Here is a 23860-nt window from a genome sequence, read left to right on the forward strand (position 1 = left end):
TTTTTCGTTGTGCTTTAAAATAAAGTTACTTAGTTGGCATAATTACACTAGAAGTAATTATGCCAACTTTTTCCTAAGTGAAATTTGATTGTGTTTAATAGAGCGTACTTAATTCGAAATACTTAATACGTACTTAATAGAACGCATTTTGATTCGAATTTTAAAAAGATATTATGCGGTAAAATTTATTTAATTTTGATGTAATAAATATATGTATATATATTTGTTTCAAATGTTTTGTTCGTATTTTACTTTATAAAGTGAAGATTTAGCAATCAAAGAAATTTATGAGTCGATGTTGTTGAATGTAGTAAGTACAATAAATATTAGTGAGAGATAAAATATATTAGGCATTTTCAAAAATACATATTTAAGCCGAAAGGTATAAATATGTGTTTCATACCAGCCCTATTTCAAATGTTTGTTCATTTTACAAAATATATCCAGCAATAGGTGGCGCTATTAGTCTTTTGGTTGCTAAGCAATTTGCTGGTATATTTTTTATTTCTTAAAGTTTTATTTGTAACGTCAATCAAATAAACAAGAAAATTTTTTATACATTATTCTCAAGTACAACATTGCTTTTTATAAGTTCATGAAAATTAACAAGTATAAAATAAATTAAAAATAAAAAAAATAATAGCAAAAATGCAAAGCGGACTTGAAAGAAAACCTAGAAAACTTAATTTTAAATTAAGAAATGATAAAAATGGGTAAGTACAGGCCTACATATGTATATACTACATGCCATATGTATTACATTGTATAAATATTTACATTTTATATACTTATAAAATAGCTTTATATTATTATATAAATTGCCATAGTATTCAAATTTATAGTTCTCATTTATTATAGGGTATAATAGAGGAAAATTTTTCTGCTAGTATTTAGTCATTAAAAATCCTTTAAACAATTACAAATTTGAAAATGATGTTTTTTACTTGCAAACTTTTAATATGAACATAAGCTTAATAAAACATAAGCTTTTTTTTAAATACATTTCAGATTAATTTTAAAATATCATAACACCAGAAACATAGATGGAAAACTCGTTAGGATACGTTTTGTAAATGGATGTTTTAATTATAATAGTACCAAATTTGTTGCCATCGATCATCGGTAAGGTAGTTTATATATGTATTATATTTTCAAAGAAACGTTATTAAAGAATTTTGTTTACATTTTCACAGTGGTAACGTTTTTGTTTTTGATTTTATATACAAAAAAATTTGGAAAACTTTTGATAAATGTCCGAGAAATACTGCTATTCAATGCAATACTTATTCCTTGAACGAATTTTTTGTTGGTACAAAATATGGGGAGATTTTCATAATCGATATTGGTAAATAATTGCACTAAGAAGTTACACAAACATTTGTAATAAGAATTTACTTATTTCAATTTCGTATTTAAGAAAAAGGCAGCGTGAGAAGATTGGGAAAATATTGCTTACTACCTATACAAATCATTTCTATTCCGGTATTGTCAGCATTTCAAACAAATATTTTAGTTGCAAGCAGAACAGAAGCAATTCTTATAGATATAAAAACGTTTCAAGCAAACTATAGTCTCGAATTCAATAATGCAAATGATATTATAAATGCTCACAACAAACATACTCAACTAAAATTTATATCATTTTTGCCAAATTGTGAGAAAATTATTGCTTGTTTTTCCAATGATTCCGTACATATTTGGTCAGCAGCATGCTTAAGTAATTATAAGAAAAAATGTTTTTAACGAAATTTATAACAATAGAATGTTTTTAGATGGAGAAAATAAGAATGCTAATTACGGTAGCTGTCAACTAGGTGGTAAATCAGAAGGAGAACTCAATTCTGGTGAAGACATGGTGCAATCAAAACTTACATTAAAAATCTTCCGAATTCTCTATCCATTGAAGATTCGTGACAGACAATTAAGATTGACTAAAGATAATAAATATAAAGAATTAAAAATTTCAGAAAAAATTGATTATGAACATAATTTCAACAGTAATCAAATCGGCGACACTGTTAAAATTCTAAATAAAATTACAATAGAAGACGACATAAACGACTATAGTACAGGTTTAATACATTCTTTTGACTTCTCTTTGGATGGAAAATATATGTGTCTAACCACTTTGGACAAATATATTTTATTATTCTCCACAATTACATTCGAATTGGTTAAAATAATTAAAACGAAAGATATTTCTATTCAAAAATGTTTATGTTTTGAAAAGCTGTTTTGTAAGTATTAGTACGTTTCTTCTAGTAATTTTTTATTTTAGATTTTAATTTTATATTTAAATGCACAATCAAGATGATACTGGAAAAAATTCTTCTTGTCAGATAAGTTTAATAGCAATCGCATTGACATCACAATCTGATATTATTTTGATCGATTTAAATGATTTAATAGTAAAATTTGTTATTTTCGGCGATGAATGTATATATAAAATGAACTTGTCCTATGATGGAAAATTATTATTTGTTATTCTCAAAACTGGGGAAATCAATATTTTTCAAACGTCGGCATCAATGAACACTTTAATTTCTACTCAGAAAAATATCAATGTTGTTAAAAGATTTGAGAAAAAGCACGATGTTGATGAGAATTTTATATTAACAAATGAGGTAAGATATCTTAAGTGTATCATTTGCTGTTGATACAAAAAAAGATTGTTTATACTTTCAGTTAAAAAGCACTTTATCAAGAGGACAATTGTTACCAATTTTAAAAGAATATGGTTCCTATTCTAATAAATATCGGCATTTAATATGGAACGCACTTTTGGATTTACCATCAAATAATGAACACTTTAGCGAATTACTCAGAAAAGGATTTCATTCTGCTGTATTAAAATATGATGAAGAATTTCCATTAAAAGACGTCACATTATTAAGAAACTTAAAGAGAATTTCCTCATGTTTAATGTACTGGTCAAAAATATTAGTTGAGTGTGATTATTTACCCAAATTAATATTTCCATTTTTGAAGATATTTCCTAATAATTCAATATTAGCCTTTGAACTCTTAGTAACAATTATTTATAACCATTGTCAGTTATGGTTTGAATTCGCTCCAATGGAACCTTTAAATTATTTAGGTCTTATTGAAAATGTTTTACATCATTTCGACCTTGAATTATATAAATTTTACCGCGAAAGAAATATCACAACAAAAATTTATGCATGGACCTTATTAACAACATCATTTTCTGAAATATTAGATGAGAAACAATGGTATCAACTGTGGGATAATATTTTAACGAAAGATTTAGAATATACGATATTTGTGGTGTTAGCTTATCAAATAATTCAACGTAATATTATAATGAACTTAACATCACAGGAGTCTATAGAATTGTTTTTTCATGAACAGTATATAATTGATATGCAAAAATTTTTGAAAAAAGCCAACCATTTAATGGAATTATGTCCAAATGACTTAAATCCTAGACGTTATTTAAAATCATTTGTCAGTTTGCCAAAAGGGTACTATCCAAAGTTTGAAAATTATCCAAGAGAATGGCTTGAATTAAAGAATAAAGAAACCGAAGCAATAAATTTGGAGAGCATAATTTTAGATGAAAAATTACGAAACTTGGAAATAGAAGAAATTCAATTGACAAAGAGATTGGAAGAAGGTTTAAAGGATGAAGAAATCCAATTGCGTTTAAAAGGTAAAGTCTTTATTTTAACAAAATGATGGTTTTTTAATTTTTTTATTTGTATATTACGTATAATACGGTTTAACATTCCAATTAAACCGTATAGTCTTTAAAATTAAATAGAATAATCTTGTAAATTTATTGATTCACACAAAAAATAGTTTATCTTAAATGTTATCACATGCTACATAGGAACAACAAAGCTTTAAAAAGTTTTCTTAAAACCTAGTTTCATATTTTTATTGTATTTTTGGGTGCTTTATTATTTTTTTTCTAAATTTCTACATTTCAATGAACAGTTCTCCTTTTAATTTTTTAAACATATTTTATAGAACTTGAAAAATTATATTGTGGAGCAATATCTAGGGAAGAAGAACGTATTGCATGCCAACGGAAAATGGTATTACTTTATGAAAAGGAAGCCAGAAATCGTCGCAGAAAAGTTCTTGAAATGGTTCACAATTCGCAGAATCGTAAAAATATAAATTTACACGAAAATCAATTGGATACATTGATGAGAAGTATTGAGAGAGCAGTAAGTATTCAAAGAAAATTAAATTAAAAAATTTCCTGAAGTGTTTGGAAATAGTCCAAATTTTTAATTAATTTTTTAAAATTTTAGTTTTATAAAAATTTTTTTTTAATTTAATGTTGGTTATTGCAACTTAGATCTGTTTGAGCATAACGAGCAATTATTCTTTCACTTAGGAGTTGAGCGTGGAAAAACTATTCACTGATGGTAGCCCCAATGATCTGATTACTTTTTAACATCCCTAGATTGGGTGGGTGGGCTTCCTTCTGATGTTTTATTGAGTATTTGCGAATTTCTTCTTCAACTGTGTTCATGTTTAAGTCTCTACGAATAGTACTACTTCCAACGCACCAGTGGGCCTTAACTATATTGCGTAAGACCATGTTTTGGATGGTTTGTGTAGATTGGTAATTTTTTGTTTCCCACAATCCATAACTCATAAGTCCAAATTGTTTTTTATTTATAAATCAGTAATTTGTTTTGAACCTTTATTTTCGAATATCTTCCTAGTAGCCAATTTAGATTTTTAATTGTAATGTTCAGCTGTTCTTTTCTTTATGATGTTTTGAGTCAAAGTTCATACCTAAATATTTCGCCTCATTCGCATACGGCAGGGGCCGGTTGTTGAGTACTATTGGGATATTATTGCCGGATCTGTTTGAGAAATTAATATGAATTGATTTCGCTTCATTCGCCAATATTCTCCATTTTTGCTTCTATAATTTAATTTCGTTTAGTGATTTTTTAGCTTTAGCTGTAGTTTCCTGCACTGTACCAACTACCGTGCTAGGATTACCGTGTCTTCTGCGAAAGTGGCTGTGGTAGATACTGCCACTTGCATATCTGTATATGCCTGGGTCGAACCTGCTTCTTAAGTTCGAATATTCATCTTTCTGCTTAAGTCTAAATGTTCTATTGCTTAAGTAAGATTCTAATATTACACATATCCTACTTTGTAGATCCTGTAGTTTGCAATTAAGGCCTCTGTGCCAAACCTTATCCAATGCCTGGGCAACATCGAAGAATAACCTGAGCAAATTTTTTTGTTTTATAATGCATTTCCTATGACATTTGTGATTCTACATACTTGGTCGATTGTTGAGTGACTGCTTCTAAACCCAAACTGTTGACTAGGAGTTAGCTGTTTCTTTTTAATAGTGGGCATAAGAATTTTTCCTAAAACCTTAGATTTTATAGGAAGCGGTGATATAGACCTGTAGGATTTCAAGTGGTTTATAGGTTTTCCTGGTTTTAGTGCCAGCAACACCTCAGCAACTTTCCATATTTCGGGGAAGTATTGCAGCTTTGTTATTGCGTTAAACAAATTGTGTGTTGAGAAATGAAACAGTGTATAACGTATATAGATCATACACGGTTTTATTTCTCAACAGACGAAATATAATAACATTTTTAGTGCAATGAGTACCAGTTATGATATTGAAGCCCGGAGCTTTTTTGAAATTTATTTTAGCAATTTCGGTTTTTCATTCTGTTAATGTTATTTTCCCAACAGGTATTTCATTATGGATTGCTCTTTGGAAAATATCTTTGTCGATAGTCTCCAGTGGAAGAGATTTAAATATGTTTTCCAAATAACTTGCAAAGGAAGAAGCTTTTTTTAAGTTTGTAAATGTATTATCTTCTTTTCTTAATGGAGGTATTTGAATTTTGGAGTTTTTATAATAAAAATATAAAAATATTTTGGCATCATATAGAAGTTTCTTAAGTTTGTTATTTAGTTGGTTCATTTTGGTTTTGTTTGAGGGATAACGGGACATTTGCCATCTTTTACGTGCTTTTCTTTTTTTCTTAGTTAATTTTCTTATTTCCACAGATTATAGATTAACGGTGAGTGTATGCTTTTTTTATGTTTACTACATGTTTTTTACGTGTTGTACATGTACAATGAAATTGTTAGGTTCCTCTTCCAGTTAGTTAGCACCAACCACCAGTTCGTGGTTTTATTTGAGAGATCCAACGGTGTGTTTTTTAAGATAATTGTTTTACTTACAGTCAGGACCCATTAACTATGCCTTTCGTAATGAAAAAATATCTGAGATCTGGAGTGCTAGGGGATCTGTTGGTTAATATGTAGGTTTCGTAGATGATAAAAAGTTACATTTTAATTGATTTGCAACTTTCAAATCTCCATCTATAATGGAGATTTTACTTTAAATCTTCACATTCAAATCCACATCTATAATGGAGATTTTACTTTAAATCTTCACTTTCAAATCCACATCTATAATGGAGATTTTACTTTAAATCTTGGAGAAACAAAAATTTTAAAATCTCCATATATAATGAAATGAGATTATTACCTAAGCTTTCAAGCCATGCTTTATATTTGAGATTGTGTTTAGGCGGGCCGAGATATAGCCGAGATTTTGAACCCTTTGTTATTTAGTTTGATTTTAAATGATGGGACTTGCATAATGGTTTTTTGTATTTTAGGCTCCAGGCATTGTTTAATGTTTTCTTTGATAATGATGTATGCGCTCCTTTAGCTTAATTTTTAGAATGTAGAGAGTGGTAATCTTTTAAATGTAGTCTTTAATTGATGAAATGAGCCTCAGAAATTAAAGCAATATCAATATTCAATATTTTCTTCTAAGATGTTTCTAATTCTAAAGAATGATTTAATATTTCATTTGAATTCCAATTTAAAATTCTAATTAGTATCTACAATTTTATATTTTTCCGCAGGTTGAGATTGTTTTCAATTTTGTCAATTCTATCACAGATATATTTTTAGCAATTTTTGGCTTGTAAAGTTTTTTAATAATTGTACTTAAAATTTTTTTTATACTATTTAGGTTAAAGTTACTCTTACCTATATCTCTGAAAAAATTTCCACGAGCTTGTGGATATGTAATTCCACTTATTGCACTTTTCAGAGTTTGGTCTATGAATTAATTGCACTGCGTAAGCATATCCTTTGCGACGATACGCCCACTTGTTTCGTGCTGTTGATTGCATGTTTATACAGAGAGCCGTTTGCTAAATTTTTGCACAGACGCTACTATTTAGTAAAGTACCTGGCGGCGAGTACTTCACCCGCCCACTTGTCTATCGAAGGGAGACTTTTGAAGGTGAATTTTGGCGTTGCATAGCAATGGCTAAGAAGATGTTACTACTGCCCATCCTTGTATTCGCATGCTACCCGTCCCCCTTTTTAAAAAATTAAATTTCAAGAAGCAATTATTTTAGATACGAAAATATTTTAAGGGCGAAGAAGCAAAATTTTAAGAACAAAATTGTTCTTAGTTATCACATATAACCAAAATCAATGGTGTTTTCTTTTATATGTATGTATATATTTTTTTCATGTAAGCTTAATATTATGAAGCTTTTAATGTAATTTTTGTTATATAATTTCTGTTTTTTTTTTTTTTAAATAAAATTAGTATATCAATCTACGATACTGAAAATTTGCTATAAGCTCAATTATAGCAAAAATGAAGCAGTAAATTTACATTATTTTGGCAAATATTTCTTCCTAAATGAAAAGGTTTGAAGTTTGTATAAAACCGAATATTTAAAAGTAAAAAATTTTCTACTAAGTAATTGTGTTATCTTAACTGATCTAATTTACCGATGCAATTACTTCGATTTGTTAGAATTCAACAATTACTTTGATGCATACTTTCAATTTACAGTCATACCTCATATCATCTATATTTAACGTCACAACTCGGTTATATTCACAAAATTTTAACCAGAAAAATTTTATCTTTTACACATATTTTGTAAAACTTGTTCAAAAAATTTTTCAAGTGATTGTCAAAAGTTAGTTTATTTAAAAGTTTGGCTGGTTTTTTGTGTCTCGAAATTTGAATTATTTTTCAATATACGTTTTTTTTTTTATTACTTATGATTCCCCTTCTTCTTATGATTCCTTATGTTTCTCTTTTTCTTTATATAACATAGGTTTTCAAATTTTCTCTGTTCTGTGCCAGTCTCTTCATTTCTGTCTAGCTATCTTCCAAGTATAATTTCTGTCTCTCCAAGTATCTTTTAATCTCTCGCGGTTCCATTTCAGGGTTTGAACTTGCTATTGATGCTATTCTTAGCGTTAACTTAACGTGCGCGTTGAATAGTCTCATATAATATGTTAATAGTCCGTGTTCTATGTGGTTGGCTTCCAGGTTGTCCATAATTTTCCAAAGTCGCACTTTGTCTTGGAAATCATGCCTTCTATGTCTTTACTTATTCCTACCTCTTGTGTTATTGTCGTACCCAGGCAGTGTTCCCACTCGGAAAAAACAAAATGTATCCAATTTCGAGAAAAAAATGTATCAAAAATGTATCCAACCTCGTAATATAGCATTATTATAATAAGTCGTCTTATTTTGTACAAATTAACCCATAATTAATATTAATTTGCTTTATTCCACAATATGAGTTTTGTTATTTATAGTAAATTCTTTAAGAAATCACATACAACTTCTATTATATTTTAAATGTGAAAGTTAAGGTCAGAAAAAACATTTGCATATATGCCTTCTGTAGTTGTTGAACTATGCGGTAAAGACGATTGACCATGACAACGGACAAATTTTAAAAATATATACATCCAATGCATTTTCTATTACATCTAGCTAACACTAAAATATTTTTGGTACATTCTTGTATAAATTTTCTAAATTTGTATAAAGGAAGAGGCTGTTAATAAAGTATCTTTTTTACTTTCTTGTAAAAAATTCGGAAACCTGCTTAGAATGGCCAGCAAATAACATTTTTTGAAGATAAAGCAACTTCGCGATTTAATATTAGCAGCATTTTAACTGTTTTGTAATATTTATTTAGTGTTTGAAAAAAAATGTATCCATATTTCAGCAAAATTTTAAAATGTAGCCAATTTCGGCATTTTAGCAGATTTGAGTATCTTTGTATCCAAGCTCAAATTTAAAGCAAAAATGTATCCAAATGGATACAATTGTATCCAAGTGGGAACGCTGTACCCAGGTATTCGAAATCTGATGCGTCCTCAATGGGAATACGCTATCTTGTTTATATTTGTTTTCAGTCCTATTGTTTTTGTTTTCTCTGCTAGCTTACTTATGGTGACTTGCATATATTCAGCTGTATGAGTAGAACGGCGTTATCGGCATATTGCAGGTTTTGTAATTTATGTGCGAGCTCCAAATTATTTCCTTTGAACTATTGGTGTTACCTCCTTCATACATTTGTCTAAACAACGATGAACAACGGGGAAAGATAGCATCCCTGCCTGACTTCTACTGTCGTCTTATGGGGGAACTAAGTTTGCAATTATGTAACACCAGTGGTACGGCATGATTACAAAGCTGTTCCACCTTACTGATTTCACTATCTGATTGTGTAAGTAAGACCCCTTTGGGTAGCTTGATTTTTAATCCTTTTTCCATTGGTCGCTGTAATTTATCCCGCTTTAAACAGTTCAGTTAGAATGCCATCTAGACTAGTGTTTGGATCAGTATACTGAAAAAAATGTCTCAGTAAGATTGACAAAAAAAGCATTTGATTCGACAAATTTTTTGCCACTATACGGTCAACAAAAACTTTGTGTCAAATTAAGAAAATTTTACAAAAGCTTTAACACTTTAGTCAGATTGACAATTGGATTTGTCAAAATGGAAAAAAAAATTTATTTTTATTGAAAAAGGGTATTTTGTTGAGAGGACAAAGTTAAATTTTCATTTTGACAGTAATTGCAGTCAACTTGACAATTGGCATCGTTGAATAGAAAAAATATTTTAGTCAAATTAAAAACGTCTATATGTTAAAATGACTAAATAAATTTTCAATCTGCAATTTTTGTTGCCTATTTAGCAAAATACTCTTTTCATCTATACATATTGGTATTGTTCAATCAACTAAAAATGGCTTTTCAAATAAAAATTTTTGTCATTTTTAATTCATTATTTATTTTTTATTTTTGCTTATTAATTCTTGTAATACAAAAGTTATTTCAGCATGCTCTTTTGAAACTCACTATATGATGTTAGATATTTTCAATCGAACAAATTAATGATTTTAAAGCATGTATCAACATCACTTAAAATATTAGTGAATTTAAATTTAATTTCATCAAAATACACAATAATATCATCAGAATATTATCAGAGAAGAGAATTGCTTCATGCTTTAAAGTGTCAAGTTATTCTTCTGCAGATACTCCACTTACTATGAAGGTGTTTTAAGAATTTTTTATGGAGTACTTAACTTTAACTCTTTTCCCGTTTTCTAGTTTAAACTCTCCTCCAGTATGTAGTAGAATTGCATTAAGTACAAAGCTATGATAAATCTTTCGTCTGAAAAATAAGCAAGAAAAACAAATGCTTAAAATATTGATATTACACATTAATATATGTACATATGTATGTCCATTTGTACTTTCATATAAGTTTTCCGATTTTTCAAGTATTCAACATTTCAACATTACTTGAATCCTTGATTGTTTCTTTATATTAAACCAACAATATTTTGGGAACTCCTCTACAAAATTATTATCTGGAAAAGCGTTGCAAAAGTCCATGGAAATCTGAATAATACAAAAAACTAAAAACAAATTAAGGTAGAAAAAAAATAAATTACAAGTTTATGGTTTTTTGTATTGTCGAAATTTATCAATTATTTCTGCTATTGATTCGTTTTATTAATATTAACCTGTGGCCTGGGATAACTTTCAAGTGCTCTTCTAATTCATTCCAGGAGCTATTGTCATTGAAAATTGCTTCAAGATTTTTTTCTTATATCTAAAAAAAAAACAAAATTTTTTAAAAAAGCAAAAATTCATAAATTAAAATGTTTTAAATTTTAAAGTTATTTTTACCTGAAACTGAATTATTTTTGGAGAACAATAGCGAAGATTCGCTATAACTATTATCAGATTGCTTTTTTGCTGTAGATTTTTGAATAAATCCAGTGCTTTTCAACAATCTAAGCTGATTATCTGTAGATCGTAAGATATACATTTCATAGGAGAAGAATCATAAAAGAAGTAATTTACATTGTTCTAGGGTTGATGTGAGTAGACGGCCGTTCTTATTCCTTATTTTGCGTTTGTTCTTGTTAATCTTAATCGTGTGTTATTTTCTTCTGTGGCTACATGAGCTTCTTAATTTGTCTACATATAAACCTGTGTGAGTTTTTCAAGTTCATATCGTTGTTAGTTAATAATTGTTTTCTTATGTTCTTTCTTTGTTCAATAAGAGCCCTTGTTTCGTCTAAAATCCATTCTTTATTGTTGTCTAATGGTCTCCAAGATTTATTCGTCGGTGTGACGATAGAGACTTTGCATGTTTGATTTCTGTAGTATCTATTTCATTGCATGTGTTACAAATTTCTGCTTTGGACGCATTGAAGTCTCCTATTATTATAAGAATGCTAGTTTTAGGGATTGAGCTCAGTACTAATGCTAACAAGGGTTCGTGCGTAGCTGTAGAATATTATAAATCTTGGATGTCCTTCATTTGTAAACAAAGTGAAAATATTGTTTTCAATCGTTTTATTTTGTTTAGTTTATATTTACATATTATGTCGGCTGTAAGTGAATTATTATATACATGAACTATTCTAACATAATATAATTGCAGAATTATCATATTGAAATCACAGAAAATCTTTCTCTCACAGAAATTTCGCCAAAAAATCTGACAAATTTTGCAACATGAAAAAGAAAATTGCTTGAAATCTGATGAATAATCAGATTTTTTATTTAACTTAAGCACGTTTTTATTATCATATATTTTATTATCATATCCTCTAACCATTAAAATTTTAACAGAACAAAACAAAAAAAAAATCTGATGTGGTTAGCACATAACCGACCGCAATCTGTATTGTCTAGTTAAGTTAAAGTATTACAGAATATTATAAAAGTGCCTGTTAAGTACTTCTTTCCAAATTTTACGGCATTAGTAAGCTTATAGTTAACGTACCTAAAAAATGTAAATTTGACTCTAAGTAGAGTTTCGCTTTGTGCTAATTCCCTGAATGCTCTGAAATGAAATGCTCGCCAGTTAGTTTCGATAACAACCAGAATTCAAATATCAAATTTCAAGAAATTCCATCAATTCGTTTCGTAGATATGGTAAAAAATGTAAAATCGGCCTTCAGATCAGTTTCCGAGCCCTGATCTTTCCGAAAAATTTATATGTTCATTGTTTTAATACGAAGAATTTAAATATTAAATTTCAATGAAAACGGTTGATTATTTCTCTTTATATATGAAAAAATGTATATTTGACCCGTGGTAAACGTCCAGTTGCTGACGCCTGATTTCTTCCAACAGATAGTAGGGTTCGAGGACAGTCGAACCTCAAAGTCGAAATAAATTTACATATAAAATTTCATCAAAGTCGGTTCAGCCGAACTTGAGCACATGTTTGCATACACAGACAAACAGACCGACAGGGTGACAAAAATAGCTTGACAAATTTACACTTACCTACCATGGAGAAGTGCGTTCCTACCTATTGTATACACAATGCAGTCGGTAAAAATCTGGCAAACCTAAAAAAGTCTAGCATTTTGGGTAGGAAATTTGGTCATCTAACAGACCAGAAAATCTGAAAAATCAAATAAAACTGGCAATATGGGAACGGTGATTATGATTCATGCACGAATTATGTTTCTTTCCTGATTTTATTTATTTTGCAATATATAAAAATATTATAACAATATTAAGAATAAATCATACATAAATGTTTTCATAAGTTTATAACAGCAGGCTTATTAAACTTATGAGAGCATTAACATAACATGAAAATTAATAAGTTCTGCAGTAAATCTGTATACATTTTACATGACTAAAAGACCCTACCGCGAATCGCACTAAGTTCAAATGTGTTCGAAAAACTTTAAACAAAATTAATCAAGACATGAATGTGTATATAACACCTCTTATTTATTAGTTTAATGTAGGAAGTAAAATTGAAAATTAAATCAGGTTGCCGTTAACTCACAAAATGTAAAAATTTATATCCTTATACCGGTCCAGTAATTTAGTCATTGTAGTTGATTTGAAATGATCTTCAGTTTTTCATCATAAAGTATAAAAATCTTGGAACTCTGTGCTTCTTATCGTTTTGTTTTAGAATCTGTTTTATGTTCATAAATAGTCCGCAAAAAATTTTTTTTTTTAATTAAACTGCTATACATGTTATAATAGACAAATCATAGGGTTGATACACCCCTGTACAACACATATACCAATGGTAGTTGTCAGACACAAAATTTTGAATTGAAAAACTGAAAAAAGAAAATCCAAATGAAATATAATCTTCTACTTCCGCAGCTTGGCTGTAAATAACATTCATGGTATGTAATTGACAAAAAATTTTTTGTTAATTTTTGCGAAACACAATTTTGCTCTAGCTTCAACAGCTTCGAAGCTGTAATGGATGTCCGTCGAACAGAATCTTTTAACCGGATTTTTTTAATCCTTCTAAACTACCTACAAAGTCCTGCCTCACCCCCCTCTCTACCGCATCACCCATAAGATTCTTTTCCTAACAAAACCTCAGCGAATCACCCCGCGAGTGCTTTAACATTTGGACTGATCCACACCGCATTTACTTATTTGAAATGTTAAAAAATTGTGAATTTGTAGCCCCGGCTGTAAACGATTTGAATGTTAAAAATCTATTAGCAGACAAATAAATAATAGACATTAAAATAATTATTTATGTACGGTGATAAATACATTTATGTTTTAATTTTATTTCAATATTTTTGAATACATTTGAACTTAGTGCGATTCGCAGTAGGGGTTTCTAATTTAATATATTTTAGTTAAAAATGAGAGTAATTCAAATAATGCTGTAGTTTACTGAATTTTTACTTGTTCAAGGGAAAAGTACTACCTTACAAACCATTAAGTTTCATGTAACTTTTATAAAAACAAAAACAATTTTATTCACATTTGATTTTTTTGTTTGAAATTCAATTGAATAAAATATTTTTTCTCAGAATTTGTATTCCTACATTATATTATAATTTCTTTTTCTCTTCTTGTAAAAGAGACTTCGTGATGAAACAAATATGATGTTAGCTGATGAAGATTTAAAAGATCATGAATTGAATTTGCTATCAGAAGTTTACAAAATCAAATCAAATTTCTATAACAAAAATTTTAAATATCCTGTAGAAGATAAAAAATTTCGTGAAAACAATCTGCAAAGCATTAAGAATGCAAAAGTAAATTGTAAAAAATTGAATGCTTTATGTTCAAAAGATAATGATACTGCAAGGACAAGGATATCAGAAACAGCAGCAACAGGACATAGGAATAAAAATGATATCGTTAAGAATTTTCAAAAGGAGAATGATGTAAGTAACATTAGTTAATATTATAATTGCATTATGTCTATTGAATAAGCAAAAATACATATATATACATAGCTCACATACATATTTATTGATACTTTGTATCTAGATTAAAGAAAGTATGTAATAAAATTTTATACGTGAAGTTATATGTACATATATTTACATGATCATTTGTGAAAAAAAATATCTAGAACATAGTCTGCATTTCACAGAACATACCGGTGAACCTTAATGCGCGCTGTATGCGACGTACAGTTGCTAAAAATAATTTGTTTTCATGTATTTAAACCAACCAAATTGCTGCGAGATAATCGCATTGGATTCGAATTTTCAATCTCAAACTTGTATTTTTTCAACTTAAAAATTATTTTCATTGTTTTTGGCGCTATAAATATTTAACTCTGCTTTATACCTTATAGGTTTAACGCACTGCAATTTCCTACTGCGTCCATTTTTCACCACTTAATCAATTATCATTAGTGTGAAAATGCTCCAAAATTCTTAATTAATTTGCTAAGATTAAGATATATTGAAAGTTAATTAATTATAAATTTTTGACATAATTTATCAATTGCAAAATGAAATTTTGAGAAGTCTTTTAATATCTTTTATATAACACAAACATTGTAGCCAGATTTACGATATAAAAAAGTAATGTACCCAGAGAGAAAATGAAAAAAAAATACGACATAAAAGGAAACAAAAAAATGTATTCTCAAATTCAGTGTTGGAATTATTGTTGTTATTTTCAACTTGTTTTTCAGTTGCCTTTTGTCTCAAAAAAGCAGTACCGTGAGCTTTAGCGTAGTAATTTGAGGAGATCATTAACACCGGAGAAAAAGTAAGGCATCTGCTCAATAGATTATCTGTTTAAAATTGATTTTAAGAATTCCATCAATCCGTTTCGTAGATATAGTAAAAAATATAAAACCGGGCCCAGTTTAGTTTCCGAGCCCTGATCTCCAAAAAAATTTTATAGATTCATTTATTTAGTCATTGAAATTAAATTTCATTGAAATTTAAATATTAAATTTCAATGAAATCGGTTGGTTATTTTAGTTTATATACGCAAAAATGTATATTTGGCCGCAGTAAAGGTCCAGTTGCTGACTCCTGATTTCTTCTAAAAGTTAAGAGGTTCTGTGTACGGTGTATATAAACTTAATTAACTAACGTAACATGGTATAATATCATAAAACTAAGAAACATAGTTTTATTTAACTTATGCTTGGATTCAAAAGCCTGGCCATTATTAAAAGCCTTGATGATATCAATTTATGTGGTAACTGCCTTTACGTATTATATGAAAAAAAGAAAAGCAGTGTAGCAGTCCATTATAATGCAACAGTTAAAATTATTGATTCTTAAAAATTAGTTAAACAGTACTTGTATATGAGTATGTGATTTTATTACAGTCAAATATTCACAATTTAAAATGAGATTCTTGATATGATCTCTTTTTGTAATAAATCAAAATTTTTAGTTTCTAGATTTTTACAAAATTAAATGTAGAAATTCTTTCGTCTTAAAATTCAAGTTCTTAACCATAGCAGCCTATATATACGAAGAAATTTATCTAAATTAGAAAATTTTATTTCATTTTGCTTATATTGTGCTTCTCTCTATTATCCTTTTCTTTTTTCTAAATTGTGTTTTCAAATAATATAATTGCGTAATTTAAAATCATATATCTACATACATAAATACATATTCATTGAAAAATTTTATATATGTACATATTAACAAACGATATACATATGAATATACAATAATTTTTACTTGTATTTTATTTATAGCTTTCATTAATTTTTTTTATACTTTTATCTGTATAATAGTTATAACATGTACTTATTTTATTTTATTTATATATTGTACCAAAATTTAGGTTATACGTAAGACTTATGGAATTCAACTGAATACTGATTGTAATCCAGTAGTTTTAGATAAAAAAAGGACAATGCAAAAAAACAATAAAAATAAAAAAAATTATATTGATCATATTGAAGGAATATTGGATCAAATACAAATGGAATTTGAAAATATAGTGAACCCTGAAATTGGATCATCATAATTTCTAATCAACTTTATTCGTATTGTATTGGTAAAAGAAGAATAATGTTTTATTCTTATTATCCCTTTGCAATAATTTGTGTTCATATTTAGTACTATATTATATATTTATATAATACGTTATATTGTGCATAGCTATTTACATTTACAATTATAAATGGGCAGGCAATTTTTTTTATTTATTTTTTATTTACTTTACATACTCGTATAATACCTTTTTACAACTAGTTTTCTAATCTTGCATTTCTTTGATATTAAAATATTTTAAATTTAAATTTAATTTAAATTAAGAATATGTAACAATTGTGCATATGCATAAAAAGTATTTTAATTTAAATGAATTTTAGATATTATTTTCTATAAATTTGATTTTTATTTTTAAGAATATGATTAATATAGCAAATTGAAGAATCGTAGTTTTGGATAAATAAAATAAGTTCTGTAAATCCATAATTGTTCTTGGTTATAAAAGCTAGAAATTAGCGTAAAGTTGAAATTGTAAGCTCAAAAGTTCCCTACAAATTGCTTTTTATATATTATAATCAAAAACAAAATTCAAAGTTTACAAAGCAAATTTTAATAAAGAAGATTTAATACGTATGTACCTCTTTGAAAATTCTTTGAGTGTACTCGTATTATAATTTTCAAGTAAAAATTGAAAAAAGACAAGTTTTCTTTACAGTTTAATTAAAAAAAAATAATCATTTCTCATTATCAAAGAAATTCTAAAATAAATTTTTTTCATATTTTTAAACTTTATTGCTATCAATCCTTATAACATACACAAATTGTGACGAGAAACGTTTTCAAACAATTTTAAATGGCCTTATTACTTTTCATTACATGTTCTTACAAAGTTTTAATACATTTATTTACAGATTGCATTCTCAAAAATAAAGAGATAATTGGATTGCACCTAATTTTAAATACCGACTCTTCAATAGAAATGTAATTCTCCATATTGGCAAAAGCAAGTAAATATTTGTAATCTTATGTCGGTTTGTTGGTCTATCTTAAAACTCAATAAATTCTGGTTTGAACTAATTTTAATGAAAATTTATATTGGAATCATGGCTGACAGAAATACAGGCTTGAACCATAAGAGAGTTACTGTTTACAGTTGACGAATACGTGTAGTATTCTTATGGAATCTATTCTTTGGAATCTATTCTTTGTTTGTTTTTCTTAATTTTTATTTTTTCTAAAATAGAATTTTCCACTATTTGGCCCAATATAAATATTTTTTTTTTGTTAACGACAATTTTTGTTCATAAACACAATACTGCAAATTCGAAATAGCAAAAGTTTTTGTACAACTGTCAAAAACATATTGCGTATGTATCACATTATTGTTTTGCAGTATTGTGTTTATTAAAATCCCTTTAATAAACTGTTTTTGTATTAAATATAGGAATTAGCTCCACATTTTTTTTTAAATGGCTCCCTTTTTTGAATATTTCTGGTCCCCATCTAAAAAAAATCTGATGTGGTCAGCACATAGACGTGTATTGTCTAGTTAAGTGAAAGTGTTACAGAATATTATGAAAATGTCTGTTAAATACTTCTTTCCAATTTTTAGGACATTAGTAAGCTTATAGTTAACATACCTCGAAAAATGTAAATTTGGCTCTTAGTAGAGTTTCGCTTTGTGCTACCCGAATTCCCTGAAATGCTCGTCAGATAGTTTCGGTAACAACCAGAACTCAAATTTCAAATTTCAAGAAATTCCATCAATTAGTTCCGTAGATATGGTGAAAAATGTAAAATCGGCCCGCAGATCAGTTTTCTTCATAAATAATAAAAACTTCATAAATATTAACATAAATAAGAAAAATCAACTAAATTTTCGCCGCAAAAGTAAGTAAACAAAAAAAAAATTCTTATTTTAAAAGTTATAATTAAACATTGTTTTTTATTCTTAAACATTATTAATACTTAGTAGCGCTTCCTTTAGCTTCTATTACCGCTTTAATTCTTCTTGGCATAGAACAAATTAAGTTTTTAGTTATATCAGGTGAGATTTTCGTCCATTCATCTTTGATAACTTCTTTTAAGGTCTCCTTACTGGTTATTTTTCGCTTGCGAATTTTTCGATCTAAAAAATCCCATAGATTTTCTATGGGACTGAGGTCTGGTGATTGTGGGGGATGTTCGAGCCGCTTAGGTGTGTTATATAGTAGCCATTCTCGCGCCAAATATGATGTGTGCTTTGGGTCGTTGTCTTGCTGGAAGACCCAAGAGCACGGTAATTCAAGTTTTGCAATGCTAGCTGGAATATTTTCTTTTAAAATATTCAAATAATCTTCTTTCGTTATTTTTCCTTCAATAAAAGTAAGATTCCCGACACCAGATGCCCCATACACCCCCATACCATTACTGATCCATTTCCGTGTTTAATCGTATTTTTGTCTATAAGCTCTTGATTTTTTCCTCTCCAAATTTTATTATTTGTTTTATTACTATAAATTTCAAATTTGCTTTCATCCGTAAATAAAACCTTTTTCCAAAACGAAAAGTCACTGTCTTTGTATTTTTTAGCATATTGTATTCGTTTCATTTTGTTGACTTCTGAGATATACGGTTTTTTTCTGGGAACCCTACCATGTAGACCCCTTTCATGTAGTGCGCGGCGAACTGTATCAGCACTTATACCTTCTCCACGTTCTCTACTAATATTTGCAGCTAATTTTACCGCGCTGGATCTGGGATTAGCCTTAACTTCTTTTACCAGTTCTCTTTTTTCTCTCTCAGACAATTTTTTTGGTCGGCCTATTCGTTTGAAATTTTGTAGAACATGAAAATTTTTGTACTTGTCCACAATTTTTTTTATTGTAGCAGGACACCTTTTAACTATTTTTGCGATTTCTCTCAGAGATTTGCCGTCCTGATGCATCTGAATAATAGTTTTTCTGGTTTCTATAGTGGTTTCAGTTCTCATTTTAAAAATATCGAACCTAATCTAAAGGCGTTTACTAATAAATTGTTCTAATACTAATGTTGTGCGAAATTTTAATAAAAGAAACAAAAACAAATGTTTTTTAAACCTTGCGGTAAATACTCGTATCTTTGCATGTGCATGCGAAATTTCTCCGTGCACCCATATCATTATTTTATTGTGTTTACTTACTTTTGCGGCGAAAATTTGCTTCATTTTTGTTATTTTTTTTAGTATTTCTAAAAAAAATTTTTTTTTTTATTTCTTGTTTTTGTTTATTGTTGTAGATGAATTAAAGAAACTTTATTTCTAAATCACATTCATCTTCTAATTCATCATTCATCTAATTTAACCAAAAAAATTTTAAGTTGAAATTAATTTTTTTTACTGTTTACTCACTTTTGCGACTGACTGTATATGCGTTGAATCGTTGCTGAACATACGAATAACTAACGCAGTTATGTGGAAAGCATAGATAAATTGGATTTCTCTGGAAAAAAGGCTTAAATTTTATAAATGTGGCTCTTTTTCTTATACATATACTTAGTTTCTCTAAATTGTAGGATTACCTCTGTGATATAGGGACCACAGGTGAGCACGGGCTCTACGAAGTCTTTTAGAATTGTTTTTAAAAATTTTTTTTCGGAAATATTTGAAATTAGTGCGATTTGCACTAGAGGCTTCTAGTGTACATATATTTCTGTACATGTAATAACACTGTATTCGAATTACATTTTTCTATACTGAATTTGGGTTTCATTTGGGTTTGCTACATAATCGATTAACGCCTTTGTTTCGCACGCAATTTTGTATACTCATTTATTATTTGCTTAAAACCGTTATTAGTTATAACAATATATGTTTCATTTTCTACTCTTGGAAAATTTTACATTTATTTTTTAAAAATTTAAAAAATTTAGATTCGGTAGCAAAATACCCGGAAGCTTTGTATTATACATGTTATGATTTCAGTGTCATTTCTGCTCGATATTTTTATTGCTAACCACTAATATGCAAGATTCAATTCTTCATTCACTATTATTTCATATTCTAAATTTGTCTTTAAGTAAGTTGCTGCACCACTCGTATGTCATGATCTTGAGTCACAACTTTCAGCCATGCAAACTACATCAAAATTTTTTATTTAATACAGCTGTTCTTAACTCTGCCCGCGTGCACCGATTTTACAAATCTCCGATTTTTAATTTTATCCAAGATATTAAGTATCCGTTTAACATTATTTTTTTAAAAGCTTCTCAATCAATTTCAACAACAGCATTATGCACCATTATGCATAAGTGTTTATGTTTTGGAGATTTGTGAACGAACCTCTATACATTTTATACTTTTCCTCTGAATTGAATTATGTTTTTCAACAGCTTCTTCTATTTTCTCTGCCGCCAACTCATCGCGCATTCCCATAATTAAAATTCTTTCATTTTTAAAACCCGGAATGTGCTTGATTGTAAATTGTAGATTTTAAGGGAACCGAGTGGGGCATGGCTCTCCCCGAGCTACCGCAACCGTTTCTGACTTATAGTATCCTCCCCACGCTCCCACCTGTAATATCCCCGTCCCAAGTAAAGCTGGATATATCCCCAAGGGAATTAAACAGCAGTTTCTTAACGCTTAGGAAACCCTGTCCAAATAACAATGTACAAATAATTGCGGCGCCGAGCAGCCAGTGCCGGGAAGTCGCAAAGGATGTGCACGGCGGTTTTGTCACAGTCTCCACAAAATCTACAACGGCCCGATTTCCCTAGCCTATGCAGGTGATACTCCACTGGGAAGTGCCCCGTGAAGAAATTGACAACAATGCGAACCCGGCTGCTGTTCATTCCCAACAATTCTGTGGTGAACCCCTCGGAGCCCGCTAGAAGAAACACCTTCGCATAACGATACCCTTTGGTGTACCGCCAATGAAGACCGCATTCTGCCGCGAGCAGGCAGGCGAGCCTAGTCCCCGGGGGAAAAAGGCAGACAAATGATGAAATGAAAATTTGGTCACCAAAAAAATATATGAGGACGTTCGGATGGCAATTCGAAAATTAAAAAAAAAAAAGTGCGTTTAATAAATCCTCATTACAAAATCTGTAAAAATATAATGCTCGAAATGCTCTTGGATATTGGAGAATTACACGACTTTTTTACAAATCTGCAAAAGGTAAAATAAAGTTTATAGAAAGTTATACATGGGCAAAAAAAAGAATATGCCAGGAAATGAGAATAACAATGCGTACATATACTTATATTGTTTATACATTAATGTATATATAGTTATGCATATGTGAAATCATGCACGAATGTTATTTCTTAATGCTTAAAATTAAGAATTAAAAAAAGAAAAAATTAGAAAAGAAATTCATTATATTTTCTGTGACATCGTAAATGTCTGAAAAAACTCATAACCGATACCAAGTCAACGACAATGTAAATTTTTTGCTAATGTAAACAAAAGAGCTTTCGGTTGAAGTTTGGATACGTTTTGGATCGTAAAAATGAACACTAATATTATGAACCAACTATTATTAAATAAAGTACCAGCATTCAAATTTTGCAAGCTTTTTCGTAAGTGTTGTAACAATAACTGAATTAAAATTTTGTGATTTTGTTTCGACTGAAAGTCAACGCAAAATTACAAATTTGGAAAAAAGAAAAATTCTTCCATAATAAAATTCATTTTCAACTTTCTTCCAAAAGTCAATCGGATTGATAGTATCAACAGTTTTTTCCCAAGTATTTGAATTGAATTTTTATTACTAATATCACTGATAAATTGGAAAATATTTAATTTTTTTGTCTTTTCTTGTTTTGATTTTTTGTTACTTACAAATTTTTCCCAAAAATTCAATTCAAATAATTATGACTAACTTTCTACGATTTGTCTTCAAAAATAAGTAAAGTTGGGTTAAACCAATGGTTTGTATTGTAGCACTTTTCCCTTCAGCAAGTGAAAATTCTGCTTTTAAATACAGTCTATGTATACCTATCACACTATTAAAAGTATTTTCATTCATATACAAAACTATTTCTAGGATTGCATGTATTTAGGATGAACGATTTATGCAATCTTTGAAATAAAGCAGAAATTAATATAAAGTGGGGTCAATATAATGCTCAATTTTAAGGGTTAATTGTGTGAGTTAAGAAAAATAATTATATTTTTTGATGTCATGGAATTTACCGTTAGCTTTTTGCGTTTATAGAAATTTCAAAAAACTTGCTGTTTCGGAAATATAAGGTGTCAAAAATTCAAATTTTACAAATTTCAAGAGGCGATAATCTGAGAGGGGGTGGAGATGGAAAAAATTTTCTTCTAACAAAATGAACTATTTGTTAATGTCTAAAAGCTCCTAAAAGTTCAAGCTTCTGCAGGCAGGGGTCTAGAAGAAAAACGACATCAAAAATTTGGGAAAAAAGAACTTTAGATAACGGTAAATTTGAACGCCCATATTGTTTTTCTAAAGTTTAACTATAGTATACCGCGCTAGAGGAAGCAAGCCTTGTTCATTGCAACAAATAGTTAAAAAAGGCCATTCTTAGGGTTTTGAGGGGGTATAACTTCTAGAAGAGGGGAGATAGGTAAAAATTTTGTTCTACGGAAATAAGTTTCTAGTAAAGATCTATGTAGGTGTTAAATTTCAGCTTTCTATCTTCAAGGATGTAGAAGTTTTGTAAACAAAAAAAGTGTCCATGGACGGACGGACGGACGGACAGAGTGAAACTAATAAGAACTTTTTTTCAAAAATTTTTTGGAAAAGTGCTAAAAACAACTTTGCCGATGTACAATAATGTTTTGTTAAATTTGTACAACAGCAATTTGATTACACAAAAGCAATTTGTGTCAAAGAAGAGTTAGTTTAGCACTTTGTATTGACACCAATCTTTTGAAAACACAGAAAACCTCAAAAATTGAAAATTGTATTAAAAAAATTCTGGATACGCGAAAGGCGTTTTAAATACGTCACGACCCGCGAATACATTTTGAATCGGATTTTGAAAATGAGACACTGTCGAAAGCTTTTTTGAGCTTTCGCTTGATATTTTTGATCTCGAGACATTGTGTTTGAGACGTCTTTCAAACATTTCGATATCATGGCTTGTCTATATTTTTATAGAAAAATAAAAGTTTATTTGTAGTATAATAATTAGTTTATTTTGTAGTATAATAATTCTTTGTGACTGTGTATATTTAAAATATAATTCTTTGCATAGTACTGTAGGAAGATTTCAGATGAACTGAGGAGGAAAAAAATATATAAGTTTTGCTTATTTAAACTCTTAAACTCGTTTGAAAAACTAATTTATACAAGAAAAATCATATTATTTATGTGTAGCATACCCA

General features: G+C 28.9%; 2 protein-coding genes across 2 annotated transcripts; both read left to right on the plus strand.

Moving 5' to 3' along the window:
* Positions 1–648: 648 nt before the first annotated feature.
* LOC129610790 (uncharacterized) lies at positions 649–2411 on the plus strand (the record flags this gene model as incomplete). Its single annotated transcript, XM_055523507.1, has 6 exons — positions 649–713; positions 1009–1122; positions 1194–1345; positions 1418–1717; positions 1773–2237; positions 2311–2411. Coding segments are annotated over exons 1-6 (1197 nt in total), but the record flags the coding sequence as incomplete, so codon positions are not given.
* Positions 2412–2447: 36 nt separating this feature from the next.
* LOC129611170 (TBC1 domain family member 31-like) lies at positions 2448–17538 on the plus strand. The gene is made up of 6 exons (XM_055524153.1): positions 2448–2624; positions 2686–3673; positions 3994–4196; positions 14202–14510; positions 16396–16611; positions 17459–17538. The coding sequence occupies exons 1-5, from the start codon at positions 2448–2450 to the stop codon at positions 16579–16581; spliced, it is 1863 nt and encodes a 620-aa protein (XP_055380128.1). The 3' UTR covers positions 16582–16611; positions 17459–17538.
* The last annotated feature ends 6322 nt before the right edge of the window (positions 17539–23860 follow it).

This window comes from Condylostylus longicornis, unplaced genomic scaffold (genome assembly GCF_029603195.1).
Source record: "Condylostylus longicornis isolate FDR11 unplaced genomic scaffold, ASM2960319v2 ptg000048l, whole genome shotgun sequence".
Taxonomy (NCBI): domain Eukaryota; kingdom Metazoa; phylum Arthropoda; class Insecta; order Diptera; family Dolichopodidae; genus Condylostylus; species Condylostylus longicornis.

Excerpts from the sequence above, each read along its gene's own strand:
- LOC129611170 (XM_055524153.1), top strand. The coding sequence starts at position 2,448 with ATGAACTTGTCCTATGATGGAAAATTATTATTTGTTATTCTCAAAACT. Across the intron at positions 2,625-2,685 it reads ATTTTATATTAACAAATGAG|TTAAAAAGCACTTTATCAAG; the intron begins GTAAGATATCTT and ends TTATACTTTCAG. Across the intron at positions 4,197-14,201 it reads TGAGAAGTATTGAGAGAGCA|AGACTTCGTGATGAAACAAA; the intron begins GTAAGTATTCAA and ends TTCTTGTAAAAG.